The sequence below is a fragment of the Syngnathus scovelli genome, chromosome 13, assembly GCF_024217435.2.
Source record: "Syngnathus scovelli strain Florida chromosome 13, RoL_Ssco_1.2, whole genome shotgun sequence".
Classification (NCBI taxonomy): Eukaryota; Metazoa; Chordata; class Actinopteri; order Syngnathiformes; family Syngnathidae; genus Syngnathus; species Syngnathus scovelli.
In genome coordinates this window covers 14,379,030-14,402,797 of record NC_090859.1, presented here as the reverse complement: position 1 = coordinate 14,402,797, position 23,768 = coordinate 14,379,030, and the positions used below count along the sequence as shown (strand labels likewise).

General features: G+C 46.2%; 5 protein-coding genes and 1 long non-coding RNA gene across 12 annotated transcripts; 3 read left to right on the top strand and 3 right to left on the bottom strand.

The window, feature by feature from the left end:
- Positions 1–706: 706 nt before the first annotated feature.
- Positions 707–2,857, top strand: btf3 (basic transcription factor 3). Its single transcript, XM_049737447.2, has 6 exons — positions 707–825; positions 1,323–1,391; positions 1,635–1,748; positions 1,816–2,017; positions 2,120–2,182; positions 2,442–2,857. The coding sequence occupies exons 2-6, from the start codon at positions 1,323–1,325 to the stop codon at positions 2,486–2,488; spliced, it is 495 nt and encodes a 164-aa protein (XP_049593404.1). The 5' UTR covers positions 707–825; the 3' UTR covers positions 2,489–2,857.
- Positions 2,858–2,906: 49 nt separating this feature from the next.
- ankra2 (ankyrin repeat, family A (RFXANK-like), 2) lies at positions 2,907–5,404 on the bottom strand. Of its 2 annotated transcripts, none has more exons than XM_049737422.1 (8): positions 4,852–5,404; positions 4,551–4,709; positions 4,403–4,468; positions 4,175–4,272; positions 3,977–4,102; positions 3,703–3,769; positions 3,495–3,595; positions 2,907–3,414 (listed from the first exon to the last, which is right to left on the bottom strand). In XM_049737422.1, exons 1-7 carry the CDS (start codon positions 5,153–5,155, stop codon positions 3,507–3,509), a joined length of 909 nt encoding a protein of 302 aa, XP_049593379.1. In that variant the 5' UTR covers positions 5,156–5,404; the 3' UTR covers positions 2,907–3,414; positions 3,495–3,506. The 2 variants fall into 2 exon arrangements, with proteins under 2 accessions (XP_049593379.1, XP_049593378.1); XM_049737421.1 differs by having other exon boundaries at positions 3,515–3,595; positions 4,852–5,403.
- Positions 5,405–6,599: 1,195 nt separating this feature from the next.
- agpat2 (1-acylglycerol-3-phosphate O-acyltransferase 2 (lysophosphatidic acid acyltransferase, beta)) lies at positions 6,600–10,909 on the top strand. 2 transcript variants are annotated; one of them, XM_049737428.2, is made up of 6 exons: positions 6,600–6,820; positions 8,202–8,335; positions 8,443–8,618; positions 8,717–8,812; positions 9,341–9,413; positions 9,494–10,909. In XM_049737428.2, exons 1-6 carry the CDS (start codon positions 6,648–6,650, stop codon positions 9,646–9,648), a joined length of 807 nt encoding a protein of 268 aa, XP_049593385.1. In that variant the 5' UTR covers positions 6,600–6,647; the 3' UTR covers positions 9,649–10,909. The 2 variants fall into 2 exon arrangements, with proteins under 2 accessions (XP_049593385.1, XP_049593386.1); XM_049737429.2 differs by having other exon boundaries at positions 6,674–7,047.
- Positions 10,910–11,035: 126 nt separating this feature from the next.
- egfl7 (EGF-like-domain, multiple 7) lies at positions 11,036–16,018 on the bottom strand. The gene is made up of 8 exons (XM_049737427.2): positions 15,876–16,018; positions 14,575–14,782; positions 14,274–14,396; positions 13,243–13,355; positions 12,883–13,041; positions 11,913–11,992; positions 11,682–11,838; positions 11,036–11,425 (listed from the first exon to the last, which is right to left on the bottom strand). The coding sequence occupies exons 1-8, from the start codon at positions 15,892–15,894 to the stop codon at positions 11,406–11,408; spliced, it is 879 nt and encodes a 292-aa protein (XP_049593384.1). The 5' UTR covers positions 15,895–16,018; the 3' UTR covers positions 11,036–11,405.
- A 3,943-nt stretch (positions 16,019–19,961) lies between these two features.
- On the bottom strand, positions 19,962–21,467 carry LOC125979341 (uncharacterized). Of its 3 annotated transcripts, XR_007485300.2 has the most exons (4): positions 21,069–21,467; positions 20,475–20,585; positions 20,271–20,381; positions 19,962–20,110 (listed from the first exon to the last, which is right to left on the bottom strand). It is a non-coding gene; the product is annotated as an uncharacterized lncRNA (long non-coding RNA). The 3 variants fall into 3 exon arrangements; XR_007485298.2 differs by lacking the exon at positions 20,271–20,381; XR_007485299.1 differs by lacking the exons at positions 20,475–20,585; positions 21,069–21,467 and having other exon boundaries at positions 20,271–20,460.
- LOC125979302 (transcription factor 7-like 1-B) lies at positions 20,503–23,349 on the top strand. Of its 3 annotated transcripts, XM_068652803.1 has the most exons (8): positions 20,525–20,664; positions 21,418–21,795; positions 22,008–22,085; positions 22,260–22,321; positions 22,388–22,474; positions 22,540–22,693; positions 22,760–22,876; positions 22,951–23,349. In XM_068652803.1, the coding sequence occupies exons 2-8, from the start codon at positions 21,460–21,462 to the stop codon at positions 23,227–23,229; spliced, it is 1,113 nt and encodes a 370-aa protein (XP_068508904.1). In that variant the 5' UTR covers positions 20,525–20,664; positions 21,418–21,459; the 3' UTR covers positions 23,230–23,349. The 3 variants fall into 3 exon arrangements, with proteins under 3 accessions (XP_049593368.1, XP_068508904.1, XP_049593367.1); XM_049737411.1 differs by lacking the exon at positions 21,418–21,795 and having other exon boundaries at positions 20,503–20,664; XM_049737410.2 differs by lacking the exon at positions 22,760–22,876.
- The last annotated feature ends 419 nt before the right edge of the window (positions 23,350–23,768 follow it).

The following is a 23,768-nucleotide window of genomic DNA, read 5'->3' as shown; positions in this document are numbered from 1 at the left end:
AATAGAAATGAAACAGCCGACCAAAAAGACCCAAGTTTGGACTCCCGCTTGAAGAGCCATGCAGTCAAAGGGTGGTGCAAGGAGAAGGACAATTCTGCAACATTCAAAGACAATACAGGTTCTTTTAACGATGAACTGGATAAGACAGTATGTATGTGTGACAGATTTGTAGTAGCGATTTGTGTATATTTGATTTTCAATTTATTTGTGTATATATTTTTCTGTCTTGACTTCAGCCTCCTCCTATCGTCCTCGACACCAATTTGGTCATTTAGCACATTTACATCGGTGAGCTTGACCTCTCCAGCGCCAGCCAGCGTCTGGTCAAATCTGTTGATTGCAGTGAATTCAACCAGTTTTGCGCCATCTTGTGGCATCCAGAGGCATGCAGCGCAGAGAGCGAACGGACCAGCCCATTGGGGATGAAAGAACACGTTGCAAATTTAGATGCCGTCCATCCAACTCGTTTCGCCGACAGCATTAACAAATTCAATCGTTTTAAAAGAAATGGGACCTTCACTGAGTAACTTTGGAAAAGTTTGCTTCAGTGTGGTTGAGGTGTCCGTCTGAGGATTGACGTGAAATCGAACCCTTCGTTTGGTCAAACGAAAAATGAAATACTCAAAAGTATTAAATGGTAAACGCCTGGAATTTGCTCTTACCCTTTCACGTCAGGCTGCGTAAGAACCTGCGAGACATAGTGGAGGGCAATATACCCAGTTGGGGAAAATATACCAAGGCGACGGCACTTCTACCCGACGTCACTTCCGTCTTCCTATTTGGTGTCCATCTTGCTCCCCGCGTGTGTCTGCTGTTAGCTTACAGGTGAGCGCGGAGGTTTTCAGCCGCTTGTTTTGGCGCGCCGAGGGTGAACACAACTTCTCCGAATCTGTCCGAATGTGTGGGAGGGCGGACGCATAAAGTTGCTTGCTGCCTGTTGCGCGTCGCTTGCCCGAGGCGGCTGAAAGCTGACAAGCTAGCCGACGTTAGCTGGCCGCTAGCCGTTCCGAAACATAGCCGCACCTTGTTTTGCAAATTGTATTTTTTGATCGTGATGTTGACGTGTTTGCTTATCGCGTTTACCCACCAGGAACCCCGATTGTGAATGTGTTGGGTTTGGCTGCGACAAGTCCAATTCTTTCGCGTCCAAGTTAGCCTTAAAAAAAATAAAAAGCTCAGGTGAAACTATAGGTTTCAATAAAGTTGTCATTTGAACTTGGCGCACAAGGTGACGCTCACATGCTGTAAAGATTCATGTCTGCTTCGGTGAGAACCTCCTGCTGCACGGTGTTGTGTTGATGGATGTCGCATTTTTCTTACAGATGAAAGAAACTATCATGAATCAGGAGAAATTAGCGAAGCTGCAGGCGCAGGTCCGCATTGGAGGAAAGGTAAGTCCCGCGCTCAGCCAACATGTCAACATTGCAGTTGTTCAAATGCGAAGTTTTATGATTTGGAAAAAAAGGCCAGGAAAAGCCGTCTACTAAGTACTCATACTTATTAACACATTTAGTGACCAATTATTCTGAACTTAGAAGTTTGTTTGCTCGAGTAGGTAAGCTAAGGTAAGGTAAGGTAAGGTCCCATCCGCCTGGTGTATGTAAAGAGAATTTTGCGCGTCGTCGGTGTCCCAGGGCAGCGCCCGGCGAAAGAAGAAGGTGGTGCACAGGACAGCCACGGCGGACGACAAGAAGCTGCAGTTTTCCTTGAAGAAGCTCGGCGTCAACAATATCTCCGGTATCGAGGAGGTAGGAGCCAAAAATGGGTGTGGTGAGCCTGAGGGCCCCAACTGAACAGCTTTTTGGACTTTGGCAGGTGAACATGTTCACCAATCAGGGCACGGTGATCCACTTCAACAATCCCAAAGTGCAGGCGTCGTTGGCCGCCAACACCTTCACCGTCACGGGCCACGCCGAGACCAAGCAGCTCACGGAGATGCTGCCCGGAATACTCAACCAGCTTGGCGCCGACAGCCTTACCAGCCTTAGGAGGCTCGCCGAGGCCCTGCCCAAGCAAGGTCCTCCCCCTCTTCCGGATTCTCACATTTTCAAAGCCCAAATAAGAATATATTGGATATTTGTCGTCTTAAACGAGAGCGTGGTCTCTTCTTTTCCTGCAGCCACAGACGGCAAAGTCCCCATCGCCACAGTCGAAGAAGAAGAAGACGACGACGAAGTGCCAGGTCAGTTGCTCTTTTTCCTTGACTAACCAAAACGGTTCTTCTCAATAGCAACCGAGTGGCTGCTGCGCTTTGGGCCTTTAGGTGGCAAATGCTAAATAACTATATGTATATGTAAAAAACAAAACTGCTTCCTCGTGATGATGAAAAATGTTGTGGTGATTAGATTATTGACAATGATTTTGGAGTTATGATTATCAATTGCTAAAATTCATGACCAATCAGTGAACGATTTCACTTTGCACTTTTTGTGCGCTTTCAGATCTGGTGGAGAACTTTGATGAGGCATCCAAGGATGAAGCAAACTAGAGGACCAAGTCGGGGAAAAATGGGGGACCTTAAGACTGGACCGAGGGGGAGGGTGCCCAAATCTGCGTGCTTTTTAGTTCCCCCCCCCTGCTCAGTCCTGCCCAATGATTGAATGTAAAATATTTTCCCTCCGCGTTACTGAATCTTGTTCATATGTGGCCTCGTTTAACAACAACAAAAAATAGCCATGTCTGCAATCAAAAAAAGTGTAGCTACTGTCAATCAACAAATGCAACTTTGCATTTTTAGCGACTCGCGTGAGCGTGCGGCGAAGATAAACCGTTTTAGACTTCATTCCGTTTGTCGTTGCGATGATGTACTTTGGAGCGAAAGATGAGTTGAAGGAGAATAAAAAGATGGGAGTAGAAATGCTTAACTTTTTTTTTTTATAAATCAAAACACCACAAAGACAACCGTGTAGGCGTGCGCACGATTGTTTACTTCCAAACAGGAACAAGTTTGATAAATACATGAGGGACTTAATGCCTCCGACACACATTACTTTACAAAATTGTAATTGAATTTGAAATGTAATGACACAATTTCTATTTTGTGTCTTTTGAAGGGAAGATTATCATTGCAAAACTTTTTTTAACCACAAATTAGTTTAAATCGTACGTATTTTACATTTAAAAACAAGTGACGATTTTAAATTGCACTTGAAGTGCAGTGTAATTAAAAGATGCGTACATAAAACTAAAAACTCAATTCCTATTTAAAAACAGTTGTTAAATTAAAAATAAATAGAACATCTTTTTTAAGTAACCACATCGAGAGGCTTGAAATAAATAATGTGTGATGGGTAACGTGCAGCGAAAGCAACCGAAACAAGCGTCAAAAGAGCTCCGAGCAGCGCAGTCGTCAATGGCGTCACTCTCGTATGGCCATCAGCAACCTGAGCAGGTGCGCCTCCATCACCTGTTGCACTGCACACGCACGTGCCCGATTAGCATGAGCAACAAACCTACGTTCCTTTCACGTCCTGCCTTTTTTTAGCGGAGCTCACCATTCAAATTGCCTACGTACCGTTGCGATGTCCCATGGCCACTGCCATGTCCATGGCGTTGAATCCCGAGTCCGACTCCACGGTGGGATCGGCGCCGCTCTCTGCAAATGAAAATGATTTGATTTATCATTGCGCAAATGTTTATTTCTCACGACCGTTGTTCTCGTTGGGAACCTCTAGCGGGAGGTGCCTGTGTGTGCGTGTTTACCGAGTAGCAGCTCCACGCAGCGGATATGATTGCCGTGCACGGCGTAGAGTAGCGGGGCGCCTCCGTTCTGAAAGCAGCAGCAACGTGAGCGTAAGGTACTTCCTCAAATATGACTGTTCTTTGTCTTAATGGGTTTATTTTTCCACAGCTGTGACTAAGCACGGTTGCTGGTTAACACCCCCCATTTGTACATCTCGTCACAGCTCATTTTACTGTTCGAATTTCACCTAGTTTGGCAACTTAAATTTCAATAAAAATTGGATGTGTGACCGACCCAGTCGTACTCGTTGACGTCCACGCCGCAGTCGATGAGCATCTTGACAATGTCCGTGTATCCTTTGCTACACGCCAGCGACAAAGCGCTCTCTCGTCCTTTGGCCAACAAGTTTGGATCGGCGCCCTGCACGCGCGGCGATGCATCATGGTTATTGTGCTGATGTTTATAGCACCCTACGTGTCTGAATGCCTTTACATTCTGGAGCAGAAACTCCACCACAGCAATCTGCCCATGTGCCGCCGCCCACATGAGAGGAGTGAAGCCTTCCTCGTCCTGTGCGTTAATCACCGTCTCTTTGGAAAAACACAACAGTGACGTTTCCCATGAGAAGATTGCGTTACTTTCTCGTGATGGAAAATACAAAAACGTGACAGGTTTTTGTAGACTGGATGGAAAGCCTTAGCAAAGCACGGACACGTGTACCTTGCTCGATCCTGCTGGCCAGAAAGACCATCTCGCCTTGAGCTGCCAGCTGATGAATGGATAAAGCTGGCAAGACAAACAAAAGAGGAGATTACGTTTTGCTGCGAATGACAGGCCAAGGTGCGGGTGGCGGCAGCAGCGGGCGTACAGTGCACGAGGAGCGGCGTGGAGGAGACCTCGTTGCCGCGGTGCTTGTTGGTGAGAGTTGTGGACTGCTTGATGGGGGAGAAGTGCTTGGTGGTGGAGGGCGTGTACACGTGGCGCACCTGGATGCCTGCGGACGGAGACGTCTGGATGTTGCACTCCGCTGAAAACATAACAGGCACATGTTCGTGCAACATTTAGGAATACGGGCAGCCAGCTGTGGGCAGAGTCAATGGTATTTAGTTAAGTATACTGTTTTTACATCACGTCTAACGATTTTGTTATAATTGTCATTCCGTGCAAACCTTTGAAGAGCACGGATGCGACCTCCAAGTCGGAGTTGACCTGGTCTTGGATGTTCTTGCTGTCTTCCTCGTTGAGCGACTTGACGAATCGGGAACAGACGTTCATGTCGAAGCGGTTGGGCAGGATGAACTTGATACCCATGGCCACGTTGGGATTGCCCGCCTCCTCCGCACCGCTCACTGGCAGCCCCTGCTCCGTCTTGATGGCGTCCAGGGGTAAGACGCCGCTGCCGCCCAGGCCCTCCATGTCGTCGGACATGGCAGCGGTAGTCCCCGCGGACGCCGAGCCGGACACTATGTCCATTTCTCGGTCGCCGACTGATAGCTCCGTTGTCAACACAGCAGTAGCTAAGTTGTCATAACGCTTCGAAACAAATAGTCGGCACAGTTGATGTCTAATGGATAAAATAGTAGCATAAAATAGGAAATATAAAATAAATGCTAAAAGCGCTTTCAAAAAAAAAAATGTCGTAATAATTTTAAGATGAAATACCGCTACAAAACGCTACGATAACGGCGCCATCTTGTTTTTTTGACTTCTTCGTTTGCCAACAAAAGCGTGCGTGCGTGACCGCCGTCCTGTGGACAAAGGAGTGCACTACAGGAAAATGAGAATCTATGTTTCCTAACAAAATAAAGTGCATGTTTTCATTTCAGTTAAGTTATTTCTACATTTCATATCATCCTTACAGCCGTTTGTATTCAAAGATTTATTTTTGTACATGTTTTTTTATTTCATGCAATGTATTTTAATTTACTTATTAGTAACGTGAAATTTTCCTCCGACATCTTAGTGCAGTGTTTATGTTCAAATTTCAAACTGAACATAATGTTGACGTAACTTTTTTTTAGTTGAGTTGTTGGCTACAGTAATGGTGGGTAATTTTGTCATCGCAAAACCCTTGCATTTAAAAAGTGGTGTGTAGACTTGTTTTGTCTTCACTGTACCTAAATTTGGTTGGGAATAAACTGCCCGAATTTGTTTTGAACGGATGTATTTCAACTGTCTTGGAGGCATAAATGTCTTTGGTGTTTAAAGTACATTCAATTCATCCCCGACTAAATAAATAAATAAAAATTGGTGGTTTAGCAGCTGCCATACCGTTTGCCGTGCTCATAGTTATACTCATGGATCAGGATTTGATCAGGACGAAGGCTCCAACGATCCCTCCTAATCTTCCAAATTGTGTCAAGTGGAGTCAAAAAACTCCAAACAGACAGCCTCAGATTATATGGCCATGGATTGGATTAGCTCGATAATCCCATTATGTACATGCTAGTCTCATTCTGGGGATTGAGTAAAGTGAATGTATATTTGGCAATTACACCAAACTAACCAATTAGTTTTTTTTTATACTAATGCTAATTTAAACGAACAATTTACATATTGTGCCAAACAATGACATTATATTACAGGTATTATAGATACAATTAAGTAAAAGGGTGGGAAAATGCAATATTAATACAAATGTGTGATATTGGTTTGGAAGTGCTTCACAATTCTTCCAAATAAATTGCAAAGTAATTTAGCATGTATTATTGTAATTTTCCCTCCCGTTACCTAGTTTCCGCATCTGAACTTTAATGATAATTTAATCAAAGATAGGAATTGACAAAAATGAGATCAATTCAACCAAATGTTTGGAGCTAGCGAGCCAAAAATGTTTTTATTTGTGTACAATAACGTTTTAGGATGAAATAATTAGCATCTAAAGATAACGGTGCTGATGACGTCACATACAGCCGTACAAGCAGTCGCCGTCCCGGAAATTGGAGAAGAAGAAAAAAAACTGCGGATGACGACGACCGTGTGCTGGCTGGACTCCACCTCGCAACAGATGAATAGCGATACATGGTCGGGAGTACCAACTACCGTGTTATGTTTGACCGGCTCGCGGCGCCTCTCCTTTGCCGAGCAGCGTGAGCGGAGCCCCCGCCAGCCAGCCGAACAGCCAGCCTCAGCGAGCAGGCGAGCGAGCTTTCCCGCTTCCCTCTTTTCCCCGCTATGGATGTTCTCTTGTGGATGGCCCCGCTGGTGGCGCCGCTCGCGGTGTTGCTGCTGCTTTGGAGCAGCGGTCACGCGTTAATATTTTATTTCAAAAAGATCTTCTACGTGGCTTGGATGATGGTGCTGGCGTTGGTGGCGATACCGCTGTGTGTACTCAAGAGCGGCGGCAGGGACGTCGAGAACATGAAGTGAGTTTGGACTTGGGCTCGGTTTGACAGCGCGATCGGCTGGCTGCCCGTTAGCTCGCAAGGCTAATAGGCTATCCACCAAATCCAATGTATAAAAATCTGTCTAAATCTCTACTGCCGATGTCAACAAACGGTTTCGCTTCCTCTTTCGTTCCAATTCGTTTTAAAGATTCACATTAAAACCAAGCTAACGTTAGCGTATGCTGAACCTCTCACAACAAAATCAACATAGTCAAATTCTGGAATATTCTCTCGTGTGCGTGTGCGAGCGCGCGCGAGGGATACAATGCTACAGCTGCAAAACGGTCAACTGTCTTTATTACAGTTTCACTGCTTATCTTCCCAAAATATGCTTTCTAACACGAGATCATCCGCACGGGACTATCCCGCCCCCTATGTGGTGTGTGCGCATATTATATTAAGAGATTGAATATTTACATGCATGTGGGGTGCAGGTTAACATATTTACATCCAACATAATCTCTGAGATTGGGTCCCAAAGCTCCATTTTAGGCCCACCGTTTTAGTTTACTAACATCCCTTCTCGATCTAGTTGGCCCAGTCAAATCAAACGTGGAGAAAACTAACCTTAAGAATCAAACAATTTGCTTTTTATTTTTTTTTATTTTTTGTCTGCATTGAAATGTTTCCATTGAGTTTAAACTACCAAGGGACAGCCTTGAGCATGACCCCTTAGCAGCTCAGTCCTTTGTTGTTATGGCTGGTTAGAGAAAAAAAAAAAAAAACTGCAGCACGAAGCGAGGAATTGCATAACTGACGGCTTTTAAACTCTTGCCTTATCAGTGACCTGATGAGAGATAAGACAAAAAGATTCTGACATCTTGGGTAAAGGTTGCATGTTAAGTTTCGTAGTGCTACAGTTGGAGCCAAAGTAAGCCAAGCCAAGTGAGATCTTGCGATATTCACAAAGCCAATACGGACAGACTAAATGGAGACCCTCTCGTGCTTGGGGTTTAAACGAGGACGCGCTGCTGACAAAGGGATGTGGTGCAACAACGTGTCACGAGTATTTAGATGTCGGACCAGTAGTGACTTTTTTTCTCCCAGACGAAATGTCGTCAAAGGTGGCAATCCACTTTGTTATCCCTCGCTTGAAGCCCAACTTTTTTTTCCTTTTTTTCCGTCCTCATCAGGATTGTCCGCGGCCTGGTTCGGCACGTCAAGTATTTCCTGGGCTTGCGCTTCGAAGTCAGCGGCTGGGAGCACCTGCAGACGCCGGGCCCCTACGTCATCATTTCCAACCACCAGAGCTCCCTCGACGTTTTGGGTGGGTAGTGCCCCTTACTGCCGATTTTTTTTTTTCTTTTTCCGATCAATCGACCAATTCATTGGTTATTGGAATATCGTGGTTGATGTTGTGGCTTCCTCCCGCAGGGCTAATGGAGATCCTGCCCGACCGCTGCACCATGATCGCCAAGAAGGAGCTGATCTACGCCGGCTCGGTGGGCATCGTCTGCTGGCTGGGCGGTATCATCTTCATCAACCGCAAGAAGACCAGCGACGCCAAGAGCGTCTTGGGCGACGCCGCCAAAACCATGTTGGACGAGCAGGTAACACTTTCAAGCACGCCTTCAAATCGAATGTTGAAATCAGACCCTGCCGTTTGTTTCAAATTATTTTCAATGTGTTTGTGCGTGACCCTCCGTAGATCCGTCTGTGGGTGTTTCCGGAGGGAACGCGGAACCAGCGGGGAGACCTGTTGCCCTTTAAAAAAGGCGCCTTCCACTTGGCCGTGCAAGCGCAAGTCAGTACCTGTTCAAAATGTCACGTACCTAAAGCCACACGACCGACCTTAAGATGGATATTGAAGCTCAAGGGGCTTTCCATCAATTGTGCCCGTAACAGGAAGGCCCGTGGCCTCAATTTGTTCTCCAACAGCGACGATTATGATTCGAATGGTTCTTGTTCGTATTTGTTTTCGATTGTGGAGAAGATGGCGTCACTCTGCCACGGGGCAACCGACAGCTGCGCGCCTTAATGAGCCGCATCACCCCCCCACGGGTCACGAGCGTCTGTTCAGAGCCCCTGCTTCAGGCCGTGGCAGGTGGAAGCAACTTTACCAAATGAGGTCATAAAACATTGTGTGTGTGGGGGGGGAATCTACGTAGTTTATTTCCACATTTTTAAATGATTCTATACGTATAGGTTAATGGGCAAAGTCATTTGAATCTGCGTACGGGGGGGGGGGGGGGGGGGGGGGGTGTTGACAGAGGAATTTCTAGCAAGTAGTGGCATGTGGCAACAATCTCCCTGACCCTAACCCTGTTGGCAGGTGCCCATCATACCAGTGGTCTTCTCCTCCTACGGTAACTTCTACTTACGGAAAGAGAAGCAGTTCAAGTCGGGTAAGCACTGCTGGCAATTTTTTTCCCCCCACCCTCCCCACACAAGTCCCGAGTGAGTACTTTTGCCACCTGTGGCGCAGGGACCATCCGGTTGAAGATTCTCCCGAAGATTGAGACCAAGGGCATGACGCTGGAGGACGTGGCGTCTCTCGCCGACAAGTCCTTTGACGCCATGCGCTCGGCCTTCCTGGACATCTCCGGCTTGGCGTACAGCAACGGGCCCGTCAGGCACTGAGCGCTTGACGCCATTTTGTCAATCTCAGCCCAGTGCCACTTTTACCTCTCGCGACTCTCCGGCTAGGCGGCCGGTCCGCACAGTCCTGACCCTCACGATGTACGCGAGCGGAGTGACGGACGGCGAGCCCAGCTGTACGGATGTGCGTTGTTTTTCGTGCATGCCCTCGCGCGTTCTTCCGCTTTGGATGCAGGTTTTTGTTTTTTGTTTTTTCTTGGGGTGATCCTCTCATATTGCCTTTTTGTTTGGGTTGCTTTGGGGGTAAAAAATTGAAAAAGTTCTGCCGTATTGCATTTTCTTTCACCCTGATGACATTTTAGCATAGCGACTTAACCCCGTAGCGTTGCTACAGCAAACTTTGTAACAAATTTCACCCTCAAGTCGTATTTTGCGAATGTGTCCCTTGTTTGGGATAAGTGTGCGAGCTACTAACCACCACTTAACGTCTTTTTTGTGTGTGTGTGTGTTGCTAAAGTGGGCTGACGTCACTGCGCGCTAAGCTAGCCTTGGAGCTAGCACGCGTCTATTGAGTCAATATATAGCTGGTTTGACGAGTGACGCTTGCCTCTTCATTCATGTCGGCACATGCACACACATGCCATAGCTTAGTGTTGCATTCAAATGTCGTAGGAATATGACGTACTTATGAAACCAATTATTTGGCTTTTTTTCTGCCATGACTTAATTCTCAGAGATTTTTTATTAGCTGCACTGTCCCTTTGTTGATAAGTTTGTTTACGCCAGTTGTGTTGAAGCTAAAAATCAGTTTACTCTTATAAGATTGAGTTTGTTTTGAAAAAGTTTGAATTTAAAATTTTCTGTAAAAAATATAAAGTACAACACTCTTGGCTTCTGTATAAGAATTACTTTTGTCAAATATTTGCATTTTGAATGTCAAACCAAACCAAAAAAAATGCTCCGAACTGAGTATTTTTGATCCATTTTATACTCTGTTGCTTTTGTTTGCTAATGCATCAGGGATGAAGAGCCCGCCCCTTTTTTGACCATCCAGCCATCTGATTGGTCGAGCAGTAAGGATTATTATATGGGTGATCACTTTCATACTAATTAAAGTGTGGCAATTCATGGCGAAAAGATTACTTTTGTATTTTTCTGTGCTTGTTTTGACTCCACCTTTCCTGTCATGTTGAGGAAAATTAAGATGCAAATTATTTTCTAACATGATTTCTTTGGTGCTTTTATTTATTGTCTTTTTTTTTAATTTTCACCAAAGCTATTAAAGACGGGGTATAAGTAATAACTTGTAGCGTCTGTGTTTGTGTGTGTGTATATGTGAGTGCCCCCTCCCCCCCATTTGCAGTATTCTATTATTGAATATATCTTGTTTTTCAATAGACTTAAAATAAATGGGATAATTGTGGAGGCCTTGCAAAATTTTTCAACACACTTATCTCCATTTTATTTATTATTATGTCTTGTTCCCTACTTCGTTATTGAGCACTCATTTCATTTTTGCTTGCTGATGTTTTATTACAAAAGGTTGTATAAAAAAATCAAACTGAAAACTAACTGGTTGTAATTTTAAATAAAATGTAAAAGACATTTTTAGAAACATTACAAAAGGTATCAAAGACACTATTAGAACCATCAAAGACATGTTACAGTTGTTTAAAGCAAGACAACACTTTGCGAACATGTGAGGAAACATCCCCTTGCTGATTTGTTTGACAATTACTCGATGATCATGATCTTGATGTGTGCGTGTGTCAGCCATGTTGTTTCAGTTTTGGTTGCGGCTAGTTTTCCTGGCAGGAACCTAAAGGAGGGAGAAAAAAAATGTTTTTACAAGGTAATCCTTAGAATGGTTATAAGCTCGAATCTTTCAAATAAAAAAACTTGAGACACTTTGATAGTTGGGGTACACATTAAAAAATTTCTTTTAGCAAAAAAGAAAAACAAAATGTTAGTCCTCTAGGTGCTTTGACTTTGTAGGACGCCATATTTGTGAACTAACACATTCCCTTCACATTTTTTCTTTGTTCCTGGTTTTCCGGCGTTTAAGCTTCACTTACAGGTTCCCAGACGCTCCTCTAGGAATCCGATCTGCTCGCTCAGGGAGTCGATGCGGTCCAGCTGGCGGAAGGAGTGCGACAGCAAGGTGGCGCTGTTCTCCGATACACCCTCCTCTGGGAAAACGCTGCTGTACGGCGCCAGCGCCACCTGCAGCTTCTACAGGGAATTGCGAAAATTAATCATTGGAGAAGAAATCAAATATACAGAGAAAAATGCGTGTGTGTACGTACTTGTTCCAGAAGTTCCATTCTGCTCTTTAAGTTCTGCACTTCCTCCGTCACGTTCTTGAGAATAATACCTGAAGTTCCGCCTGCAGTGTTTGGTGTAAAGCGTAACGTTAGCGGGTGGGGAAATAAAAATGGTTTCCCCTAAATGACCGCCGTTTCCCCACGAACCTATTTCATTGACAAACGAATACAAGTTATCGCGCTACGGAGCCGAACTTTCTGGTCTGGCAGTGGCAGCCTTCAATTTCTGGTAGGTTCCCCGTAATTATATTAACTTGCTACATAATATGAATGTCATTTAAAGGTTTAATTCAAATTATGATTCAATGGTGATTAGAATTTTTATATTGGTCCATATGCAGTGGCTGATGGAGGAATTGCAGGGAGGCTGAGGGGATGTTTTGAAAGGTGACTTAAAAATGGACCTATTTAGCGCCCTGAACTCAAACTATGACATCATGCAATCGGAATCAAGATTGACTGGAAGCAAAAGCAGCAGCGGTGCCGGCCAAGCGGGCCAACAAAAAACTCCTCCAACAGCGGAATGTTGCTCTCTGCTGACCTAGCATTTTCATAGCCAGACATGGAAGTCTCCTCCACAAATGTTTCCAGATCAAGGTACAGCTGCAGCCGACAAACCTAGCTTAGCATAGCCTACCACGAAAAACTTTTTTGTAAGTTTGAATCGTTTAACAATTTATAAACGTTTATTTAAAAAAATGGGAGGAGTCGAAGCATCATGTGGAAAAACATATCCTGTCATTCATACTTTTGAGAGAGCTGTAGGGGGCGCCAGTCGCAGTGCATTATTACTCACGGTACGAGTTGAGAGCGGCATAGCGCGTACCAAAAGTAATAATGAGCCGCGAGGCTGGCTATGATCTCGTCTTGGTCTTCTTCATCTTCTTCACAAAAATACACAACACACACACACCTGTGGATACATGTTTGTTTGTGTTTTCCCTTCACTCACCTGTTGGTGGCGCTGGAGTGGAATCGGATGTTTCCATACGTCGGCAGGAGCGTGAATCCCCAGCTAGGAAGAAACCGTCGCGGCAGAAACATCGGAAACTACCGACTGTGTTGACGCACCCTTGAGAGCACGGATGCTGCTCCACACACTCGTCCACATCTGGAATACAAAAAATGTTTCAAGAATGACTACATTTTCCACGACAAGTGCTACAATTTGGCCCGTTAGTCCAACCTAGAAGGGCTTCCTCAAATTGTGTCCCCTGTTTTCAACCAATAGAATCTCTTGTCGAAATTTTAACCTCGCAAAGTCAATTAGCATGTAGCTTAGCGTGGTTAGAAATTTGTCCTAAATGTTTACCTTGGTTACAGTTGAGCGAGTGAAAGCGTCGCCATCCCGGACAACATTCCGGGTAGAAGTTGGAGAAAGACACGACTCTGCTCACCTGGCGATACGCTACCGTGTACACTGTTCTGTCGAGACAAAAAATGTCAACATTTCAAGAACGACCTCTACCAGGTCAGAGCCACTTATACTTAGCAACGTGAAACTTTATAGCAGTTACTATCAAGAATAGACCAACCAAAACAAAGATTCTCGACAAGTCGTGACCCAAAACACACAGGAAGTCGGCCGTTTTGATTCGAAACGGTCATTTTAAGGTCATTCATAGATGAGCTCCTTGTCGAGATTTTGTCTGATGTCCACTAAATTTAAACAATGTTAAGTACTGCAGACGGACGACTTTTTTTTTCATTACGTGTGTCCAGATTTCTTCCGCCTACTCGCCAGTTTGTCGCCACTTACATGTATCTGGTCTTCCCATCTTGTTTATAGCGCACTGATGTCAAATCGGGACTTTGAGGATTGCTATGAATTTATGTAAACACTCTCTGGGCCTACCGCAGACGTCGGGAAAAACGTGACTGCGGAGGACAAATATATAACCAAGAAGAAGATATCCAGCTGTCTTCCATCCGCCCTTTAACTTAGATATCTATGAAAGCGCACAGCCTGCATGAACACTAAAGTGAATGCTTTGATTTGACCAGGGTGGTGCAGCGAGAGTTAAAAAAAAAAAAAAGTTTAAAAATGGGCTTGGCTGTGGTGGGAACAAGCGAGCCAGGAGAAGGACGACCAAAATAAACAACTCGAGCGGTCTCAATGGGCGCACATTTCCCGTAGTTACACAAAATACTTGATAACGAAACTCCATTCCACTTTGACCCACTCGTTATCCTCTCGGGTAAACACTTTTTAAACCTTCCTCAGTATTTCTTTAAAAACATTCAATTGTGAATTTAGTGTTTTTTTTTAATATGAAATGATTATTAGTTCTGAAAAATTCTATATTTTGCGTGGTAATATTCCTGTAGATTTGGACGACTCACTTGTAGGTGCTGCAGAGGCGGTGGCCCTGGCACGCTGTCATGTAGGGCTTGTGCAGCGGCAGAACGTACGACTCTGTTGCCATGACGACGTGATGATGCTGGCGGCCGCTACACACTCTCCTCCTAGCAAGAGAGCCAGACAAAAAATGTTATTACTATTGCATCTAAAGCACGTGAAACCAAGGCAACTTTTAAAAATTGAAGAAGAAAAAAAGACTTTTATTGAGCAAACGATATGAATATATATATATTTTTTTTCTATACATGTATATTGTGTTAAAAAATAAGGGCTGTGATTTACCCGTAGTGAGCGCAGGCCAAGGGTGTGTGTGCGACGTGGAGGACGAGGAGGGCGGCGAGGAACGTCGTTTGGATCATTTTCCTTTCCCACGACGTTCCCCCTCTCTCTCTTTTTCTCTCACGCTCTTCCGAGCCGTGCCAGCCGTAGCGAAGAAGAGGAGGGGGCAACCGGGGTGGGTTGCAACGCACTCCTCCAACCAGGGGACCACCTGTGAGGCAGAAACTCGTTTCATTACATCACAGAAAACTTTTAAAACATTAACAAATGTGTAATATTTTGCAAAGTTACATCATATTCCGTTTTCCGAAGTCATTTTTGAATTTTCAGTCAACACTGTGTCATGACCACAATTGTCCACACGAGGTCGCCGTTTCCCCAACTCCCTCCCGAAAACGTCGACTTCCAACACTCACGACGCGCGCGCGCACGTTCTACTGTCGCGTGCACGTACGAAGCGGCGAAGCGAGCGCGTACTCCCGCACGTACACGAAACGGAAAGAAGCGCGCACTGAAGTGTCACCTTTGCTCTAGGAAGTGTCCAAAAAGTAGGAAAAAACTTGCTTCTGGTTAATCGTCCAATTCAAATAAATTTGTTATAATTCCAGTGATGATCATCGGAGTAATAGTCTTAAAAAATCCATTGAGCGTGTGTGCGTGTGTGTGTAGCTGGTCAGTTCAGACTGTCACACACACGATGCGCATGGGGGGTGATGGGAGCACCTCCCCCCACTCATGACCCCCCTCCCTCGGCACCCCCAGCTATTCAGTGACGTCATCACGTCTCCAATCCTTTTTGTCTCTTTGAAAATCCGAATTACAGTCGGATTTTTTTTTTAATTGTGTTTCAAAGCGTATTTTGCTGTGGTTAGATTGAGAAAATGACTGTTTTTAGATTTTTGTGGCTTTTACATTTTTAAAATGTGTTTATAAAAATAATTTAAAATCTATTTTATTGCCTACATGCAAAAAATTCCGATGTTAGGGACTAATATGGTTCTTTTGTTTAATATACTATTTATGCATTTTAATTTGTATGCAATTTTAAAATAATGAATCGGGATGTGAAAATCTTACATTTTTTGTATGCTTGTATTTGAATTTAAATACACAACTTTCTTTTTTTTTTTTTTGATTTGTATTAATAAATAACACAGATTAACCGACATATGGCTCGTAACAATCTTTTCTGTTGCTTAAAATCAACTCAAGTAAATTTTTGGCCTCCAGCACAACTGCGAGTCGTCATTGCAACTACAAACTGTGAAACAGAATGTTTTGAAAATACATCTGTTATTGTTTACCTTTGCATGTGCAGGCCATTAATTGCGTGGGCAAATGCCCCGGTGGTTCCCCTTGAGCTACGGCCCTGTGGCCCAGCGGCTGCCTCCATTGTGTAGTTGTCTGTGGTGTTGGTTCGTCTGGTCCCGGTGGCAGTGGCAGTCCTCCTCTGTGCTCCAAAATGATCTCTGGGCGTTTTTCCACTTGGTTTTATGCCGCGCTTCCTGTTGCAACTAAGGCAGCCAGGAACTGCACGGACAATCCCCAAAGCGGACTTCCTGTCACTGTTAGGCCCTGATAAAAAAAAAAAAAAAAAAAGAGCTGCACATACGTGTTCTCATCTTGTGACTAAAAGTGATTTGGAAGCACTTTTTATTTCTATTGGTTTGATGACACGCTCCACAAATGAGATTTTAAGCTGTGCAGACGCGAGGGTTTTACTTCATGTTTGGACCATCCCAATTTAGATGAGCGTCCTCATAGGAAATTGTGGCAATAGGATGAACCTGTTCCCAGGTCAAAGGCAAGAGCGCTAACTTCATTTCGTCAGGAGACTGATTTCAAGTCACTTGGTGCTCTACAAATGCCCTGTATGAAAAACGAAACAAAAACAAAGTAAGCTTTTTTTAAAACAACCCTATTAAAAAACAAAATAAAACTCAAGTTGGAACATTGACTACACAAGGTAGGATGCAAAATCAGTGCGAGGAAAGCGCCAGCTTTCGTTCTTTGGAATCCAAAAGCGCATCGGCAGAGGAGGCGGGGTCAGCATCAGCACCGCTTCCTCCTCCACAGGAAAGAGGAAACGGCTGCGCTGCGAGATGGCCGTGCCGGCTCCTTGCGAACAATACCAATCTCGCTCGCGCAGGAAGCGGATCTGCGTCAGACAGATTTGGCTAAAGGGCCAGCGGCGCTGACCTCGGAGCCGGGCCGGGCGGGGTGGGGTGGGGTGGGGCGGTTGCCCGCGCCGCCACTCAAGCTTTATGACTTGAGAGTGCACACATCAGCGTGATGAGAGCTGCTCAAGACATTTTGTGGGGTCACGTTTTAAGACTTGATGTTTTTGCCACATTCAGCCAGACACAGAAAGATAAGGGAGACTGTTGTCCAGTGTAGGACAGAGCCACCACTTGCCAGAACGCAGCTCTCCGAGGTCCACAAATTGGCATTTTAAAACATTTTCCCAAACTCTTAAATGGAGAATTGTTGGTCATATTAGCGGGACTTGAATGTTTAATAGTAGATTGTTGTCTCGTATAGGAAACAACACGTACTTGGCATAAACGCTCGAGGTTTGAAAATTGCTCTTTCTTTTGGGGCGGTTTCCATGACGACTTGTATATTCTGGACGCTGTTGAGTGCATTAGCAGAGAGTAAGAAGATCACCTTGACCGTGTTTGGGTTCTGCGCTTTTCCCTCGCAGGATTGTAGCAAATCTTTGCAATCACGAGTAGTGTCACGTTTTTTTTCCCCTTTCTCTTCTCGGTGGGGTTTCCATCCAAACAGGACATCCTGCCATCCAAGGCCTGACACCCTTTTCCTCTACCAGCCTCCTCCCCGGCCGGCTAAGGCAAGCTTGTCTGATGCCGCCCCTCCCCTCCCCTTCCCCCTTTTGCCTCGGTGGTCCCGGCGCTTCCTGGTGTAAAGCCGGGATAATGCAAAACGTGTGTGCGGCGAACCCTCGACTAATAATGCGCATATTGGGCTGGTCGATCCACATTGTGATTTCCCTTGAACGGCCTCCCTCCGTGTTTCTAACCCCTGCGTACTCTCTTGGATTTTTCCAAATGTTCCTGCGAAAGCCTCGTCCCGGAGTGACTTCATACTCACTCCCGGCGCAAATCCATAAATATTAGACGGAGCCGGCGGACTCACGCGGGGGATTTGATGTTTCTTCAAGTCGGCTGGAGCCTCGCCAACGTTTGCTGACAGCTTGACAGCTTTTATGGAAGGCGAGACGATAAATGTTTGGAATGTGCTGTAGTGATTCTGGCAAAATTAGCCCTCCCCTCACAGACTGGACATAGTAACAATACAGTAGATTGTTGTCACGTATAGGAAGCAGACAGCACAAGCCACAAATCCCTGCACGATTCCCGTGGGCCAATAGCGTAAATATTTTACTGCCAGACTAAGAAAAACTACATTCGATTGTTGTCACGTGTAGGATATACCCGGCCGGCACTTGCCAGCAATTCCTGCAGCGACGAGGTTTCCCTGGGCCTTAAACATAAAAACGTCATACGTAGAGCATAGCTTCATACATATAGTGAATCATTTGGCCGAGACCGAGAACAAACACGTGGCGATTGTTGTCACATATTGGAGATTGCACTTTTTGGAAACCCCTAATGAAATGAGGGCAGAAAAAGTTCATTGTGAAACATCATCCATGAATCGGAGGGACTTCATTTATGCCCGCCCCTCTCAGCAGTGTCCCGGGGGATTCAATCCCTGTCGAATTAGCTAACGTTTACTGACAGCCTGACAGCTTTTGCAGATGGCGGAACGCCGGCTAAAGGCTAAATGTTTTGAATAGCTCCGTTAGCATGTCATCAGATACTGGAAGCAACCCGGCCGCCACGTCCGACATCATGATGATGACTTTTTCTTTTTAAAATTGGAAGCTAAACCAGAGCGTCTGGGAAAATCAACAGCGTTCACCTCGGCGAGCTCACATTGAGAAAAGCATGGCGGGCGGTCCGCCGCAGGATGTGAGCAGGGCGCGGCCCAAGGTGGGCGACGTTGTAGAACTCGCGGCTCACCCGCAACTTAATGAACTTGTTTTGAATTCCTTCACCCCCGCGCCACGGGAGCGACATTCCGAGCCTTGAAAATAGCGACTTCAACAAAGACGGGAAGTGATGTGAGAGCACTTCCTGCCCACTCCCCTCTGGATTTATCTCGATCCTGCAGACCGGACCCCCGTGACCCCCCTTCGTGCCTCCTTTTTGCAGGGATTTGCACTTTAGAGGCAAACTGCTTGAGCCAAGATGGTGGACATCTGAGTATATGGTTTCACATGCTGCTAATAGCTAGCCTAAGCTAATATTGAATACAAACCCTTAGTGATAGTTTGTTGAATCAAACATGCGTTCAGGGGCGAGCGTAGGCCTAAGGACTTTTTGGGGGGGATGGAAATGGGGTGTTGGAAGACAGGAAGCGTCATTTAGCTACCGGCTTCAATCTCCTAGAGCAGAACTTCCGCTGGCCGGCTGCTTCCCCGCAACAATAACACGCAGGTCAGTGTCAGGGAGGACGAGAGGGGCACCACAAGAGACGGAATGTGCCAGAAGCGCAACCCAAAAAACACAAAAAAAGGCCAATCATTGACACCCTCCTCTCAATAATCAAATGATGAACAGACAAGGAGGGTGCTGGCTGTTTTTGTCTTTGCGGCAGCTTCTAATAAAAGTCAACAATAGTTGAGGATGACGTGAGCGCCCGCAGTAAGTCATGAAAGCTAATATTTGCAAGCACGCTGGCTATTCGTAATGGCACGCTAACAGTTCTTTGGCTGCATGCGGTCAACCGGCGACCGGTCATCGCTCCGCATGATTGATTGGCTCCCAGCAACCGGGCGCCTCGGCCTGAGATTGAGTGAGTGTTTCATAATAATGATGAATGAGCGGCTCCCCTCGCTAACGTTGTGTTTTCATTAAAGCTCCAGATGAAAAAAAAAAAGTCTTCGAAAGACTTTTTTCTTCTTTTTTTTCATAAAGAGTGCTTGCGTTCATTGTGAGGTCCAAGTACCTTTCACACAGAACCCAGCAAAGTGGTGTAATACTGTGCGGTTTCACACAGCTGATGCAGAATTCCGCATTTAGATGATCAGATGCAAAACAGCAGGGCAGGAGAAGCACACTGCTCTGTTGCCTCTGTGACCCCCCCCCCCCCCCCCCCCCCCCCCCCAACTTCCATAATGGGTGCCTTTCACACAGAACGCTCGGTTTGACCCCCTCGAAGCTCCTTTTTGGCCCAAGTGGCCTCTACTGCGCTGTCATCGCTGAAAAGAAAGAGACGGGGGTTCCCAAGCCAACAGGGCAGAATTAAAGTCGCCCATAACAAGGAAAATATTTGTGCTCAGTGAGAGTCGTACACTATCCAACTCCAACAGATTTTTTATTTTTATTTTTTTTTATTAGCCTGCAGTTACTTTTTCTTGCCGCACTTGATGAGCATGAAGCGCGTGGAGACTCTTCTGCACCAAGCCAGCTCGAGTGGCGCGGCACAGCTTGCTCACGTGTTCACTCACTTTCTGGAGAAAGAAAGAAAGAAAGACAGAAAGCTCACTCTAGATAATCAGCTAATCAGTTCTCGTTAGAAATAAATGTCATCATGTGCTATTATAGAGTTAAAGGTTGTCTGGAGTTGGATTTAAAAAACAATTCTTTGACATGTATATAATATACATTCACCTGTTTTGGGTTTGAATGAGTCGCCGACATCTTTAAACGCCGCCAAACTCCCGCTGAGTCGCAGGAAACATTTGGAAACCATAAAGTGTTTTTGTGCTCAAATGCATGAGGCTAGTTTGAGGGGGGGGGGGGGTGCATAAAGCTGAAAACGCGTGTTATATATCCATAAAAAGCAGATTGTTTACGGAACCGTGGATGACTCACGTGAGCTAGTGACGCGGCTGAGGTTACCATGGCGACCCGCTTCCGAAAGGTGGGGGCGGAGCTTCCAGCAAAGTCCACTTCATCGCAAGATCGAGACCACTTGACCGCAAACTGCACAAATATCGACAACAGTGGCCAAGTTGTGCAGTATCACCAGCACGCAAGACCGACTCATAAACAACTACAGTCGGTAAGCCGCTGTCTATAAAGCATACAAATAAAAACATTAAAAAGCCAAAGAGCATTTGTACAACTTGGGCGTTTTAGCTAACTGCTAGCTGAACACGTCAAGTCAAGTGTTAGGTAAAAAGTACAAGTTTTAACAAAACTATTTTTTTAGGAAAAGGAAAGCTTAGTGTGTTGTTGTTATTATTACACATGATTGTATACGCCCAACTGCGAAAAACCAAACACCATTCAATTCAAATCCTCATTTGTGAGACGGCTACGAAGTTCTTAAAATGGTGCCGAGCGCAAAATGTCCGCTCTGTCATTAACGCAAATCTTGTCTATTTTGAGCACTTTATTCCTTCTTTTACCTCGCGATGATAATTAAATAAAGAGTATGTACATGTATTTGTATGCTTAACCTACCACCGGTGTCTAGTCTATGTGACGTCACGCTTTCGTCTGCGCATTTTCAATGGGATTGCTCGCTACTCGTTGCATCATGTTTGCATTTGTCCTTTGATCAACTTGGGCTGCGTACTCTTCACTGTCAAGTGCTCCCAAAATGAACGAAAATAAGATACCGGAGATGGTCTTGAAAGATTTGATATCTTTCGGTTATAAGCACGTATTTCTACAACACGTATTTCTCCTTATTCCATATTTGTCAATTTCCTTTGAGGATTAATAAAGCGCTATCTGGATATCTCTCTATCTAATTTGTGTGCGTGCGTGTGTGTGTGTGTGTGTGTGTGTATGTGTGTGTGTGTGACAGCTGGAGGCCAGAGTTAGGGCGAGCTAGGTCATCAGGGCACTGATGGAGAAGCTCAGGGAAGAGTTTGAGCAGATCGTAGGCGAGCTCGAGTGGCAGGATGTTGCCGACACCCTGCAAGAGTTGTGCTCCAACATCATGTGTGACCCCACCAACACGCCCCCCCCTCACCCGCCCTTGAACCCCCCACCGTCTCCCTTGTACGGCGGGATGTCGTTTGACGCCCGCCCTCAGCCGGCCCGCTTCCCTCCGCGCCTGCCGTTTATCCCGCACGCCCAGTTAGTGCCGCTTCCCAGTATGAGATACGGGCCGCAGTTCAACCCGTACCTCATGCACCCCTATCACCTCAGCCGCCAGGCGGGGTCTCCTTTCCGTCTCCAGGTAAGTGGATGACGAGGAGGCAGGACTAGAGCTAGTCGATCAGGCAATGGCTCAGACTTGTGACCACCATCCAGTTTGAGCACACAGACAAAAGGCAAAAATGAAACGCTTTTGAAGCTAAGGCCACTCGACCCAGGATGTTTTTGTTTGCCACGAGAGTGTCGTGCTTATGTTTACATTTGTCGTTTCACACCTTTTCCCTCATCCCACAGTACTTACCCTGCCAGATGACGCCTCAGGTGGTCCACAGCCAGCCGTCCTTCAGCTACCCAACGGTGCCACCGCAGCCGGTACACGCACGCATGCGTACACACACACCCAACTCCGTCCCTCAGCAATCGGAGATTTACAGCTTTTGATTTTGGTCGGATAGCTTGCCGTCCAGACACATTTTGAAACATAAGAACTGCACACGCTGACATCTAGTGGACCCGTGACACCACTGCAGCCTTTTGTGTCCCCAGAAAAAGAGCCTCCCTGTGGTGCCGCTTCCCGAAGGTGCCACGCTGCACGCCGTCGGGATGCTGTGAGTCCCGCACACGCAAACACGCAGACTGACACTCCCGCCGCTCACATCCTGTTTGCATCGTAGTAACGGCGAAGTGTTGTACGCGGCGGTGGACGCCTCTCAGGCCGCGCCGCCTCCTCTTCCTCCCCCCACGACCACCTGCTCCTCCAGGTAAGACCTCGGCTGTCCCGGAAGACACTTCCCATTCATTTGACGCACGCGCTCTGGTCCCTCAGTCTTAAAACGAAGCGCAAGCGGCGACGCAAGCCGGCCGGGGTCAAAAAGCCGCCCAACGCCTTCATGTGCTTTCTCCGAGAGCGACGCCCGACGCTGAAGAACCAACTGGAGCAGAAGGACAGCGTGGCTGTCAACAAGTTCCTGGCACAGCTGGTGAGTCGAGCAACGCTCACGGTAGAATCTCAAACGTTGAGTTCCGTCTCAATTTGGTGTTGCCAGTGGACGTCGCTGAGCAAGGAGCAGCAGGCCAAATATTACGAACAGGCCTACGTGGAGAAGAAGCTGAACGAGCAGCTGTCCTCCGACGGCTCCAGCGGCAGCGACAAAGACGACGCCGTGCGTCCACGTTCCCGTCAATCGGCCCGGCCTTTTCCGACGTCTTGACGCGTGTTTGATTTTTGTGTGTGCAGGCCACCAAAAAGAAGAGGCGGCCCTGCGATGCCGCAGCCGCCAGCCACGAGCACAGGAACGCGGGCGATGACGCGCCCGCTTCCTCCGGCTCTTCTTTCGTCTCCTCCTTCTCCTCCTCGTCCTCCTCGCTCTCTTCGTGGCTCGAGGCCGTCATCTCCGACTCTCCCGCCGCACCGTGTGCCACCTCGCCCGCCCCCAACAAGTGTCCCGACTCGGGCGATGAATCTGACATCGAGGGCATGGACGCCAAGCTGCTGCACCTGCTCGGATGCTGTTAGTCTTGTTGTCGCTTTTATTTTTGTGTCTTGTAAAATGTATGTAAATAGTGTATAAAATAATGTAATAGTAATTTTTTTACTCTTCCCCCCCTTTCATTAAAACACCGTTTGGTCTTACTAGCTTCCTTTGGTTGATTTTTGTGGAGGCCAAAACTTTGGCAATTTTTTTTGTGGCCACAATTTAGATTGTGGAAGCACATTAAGCACTCTAGAAACAAAAATGTAATCACAAAAGCCTTTGACCCATTTGCTAGACCACCAAGATGTTTATGATGAGATGGCGCCATCTGCCGGTCACCACTGACGTCCGTTCCGTTTGCGGTTTGGAGACCTGCGGCGTTCAGGTACCCCTGCGTGAATGGTAAAATTGACAAAACCCACGCCAAGCATCAATTCGTCTCTCTGTCGTCCACGTAGCTTATGTAAGATAATGTTCATTAACACAATAATCGCCTACATCAAGTTTTTTTTTTAAACTGCACAGCGTAAAAAAGGACATTGGCTGTAGAGCGTTTTGTAGCCACCAGACGGCGCTCGTG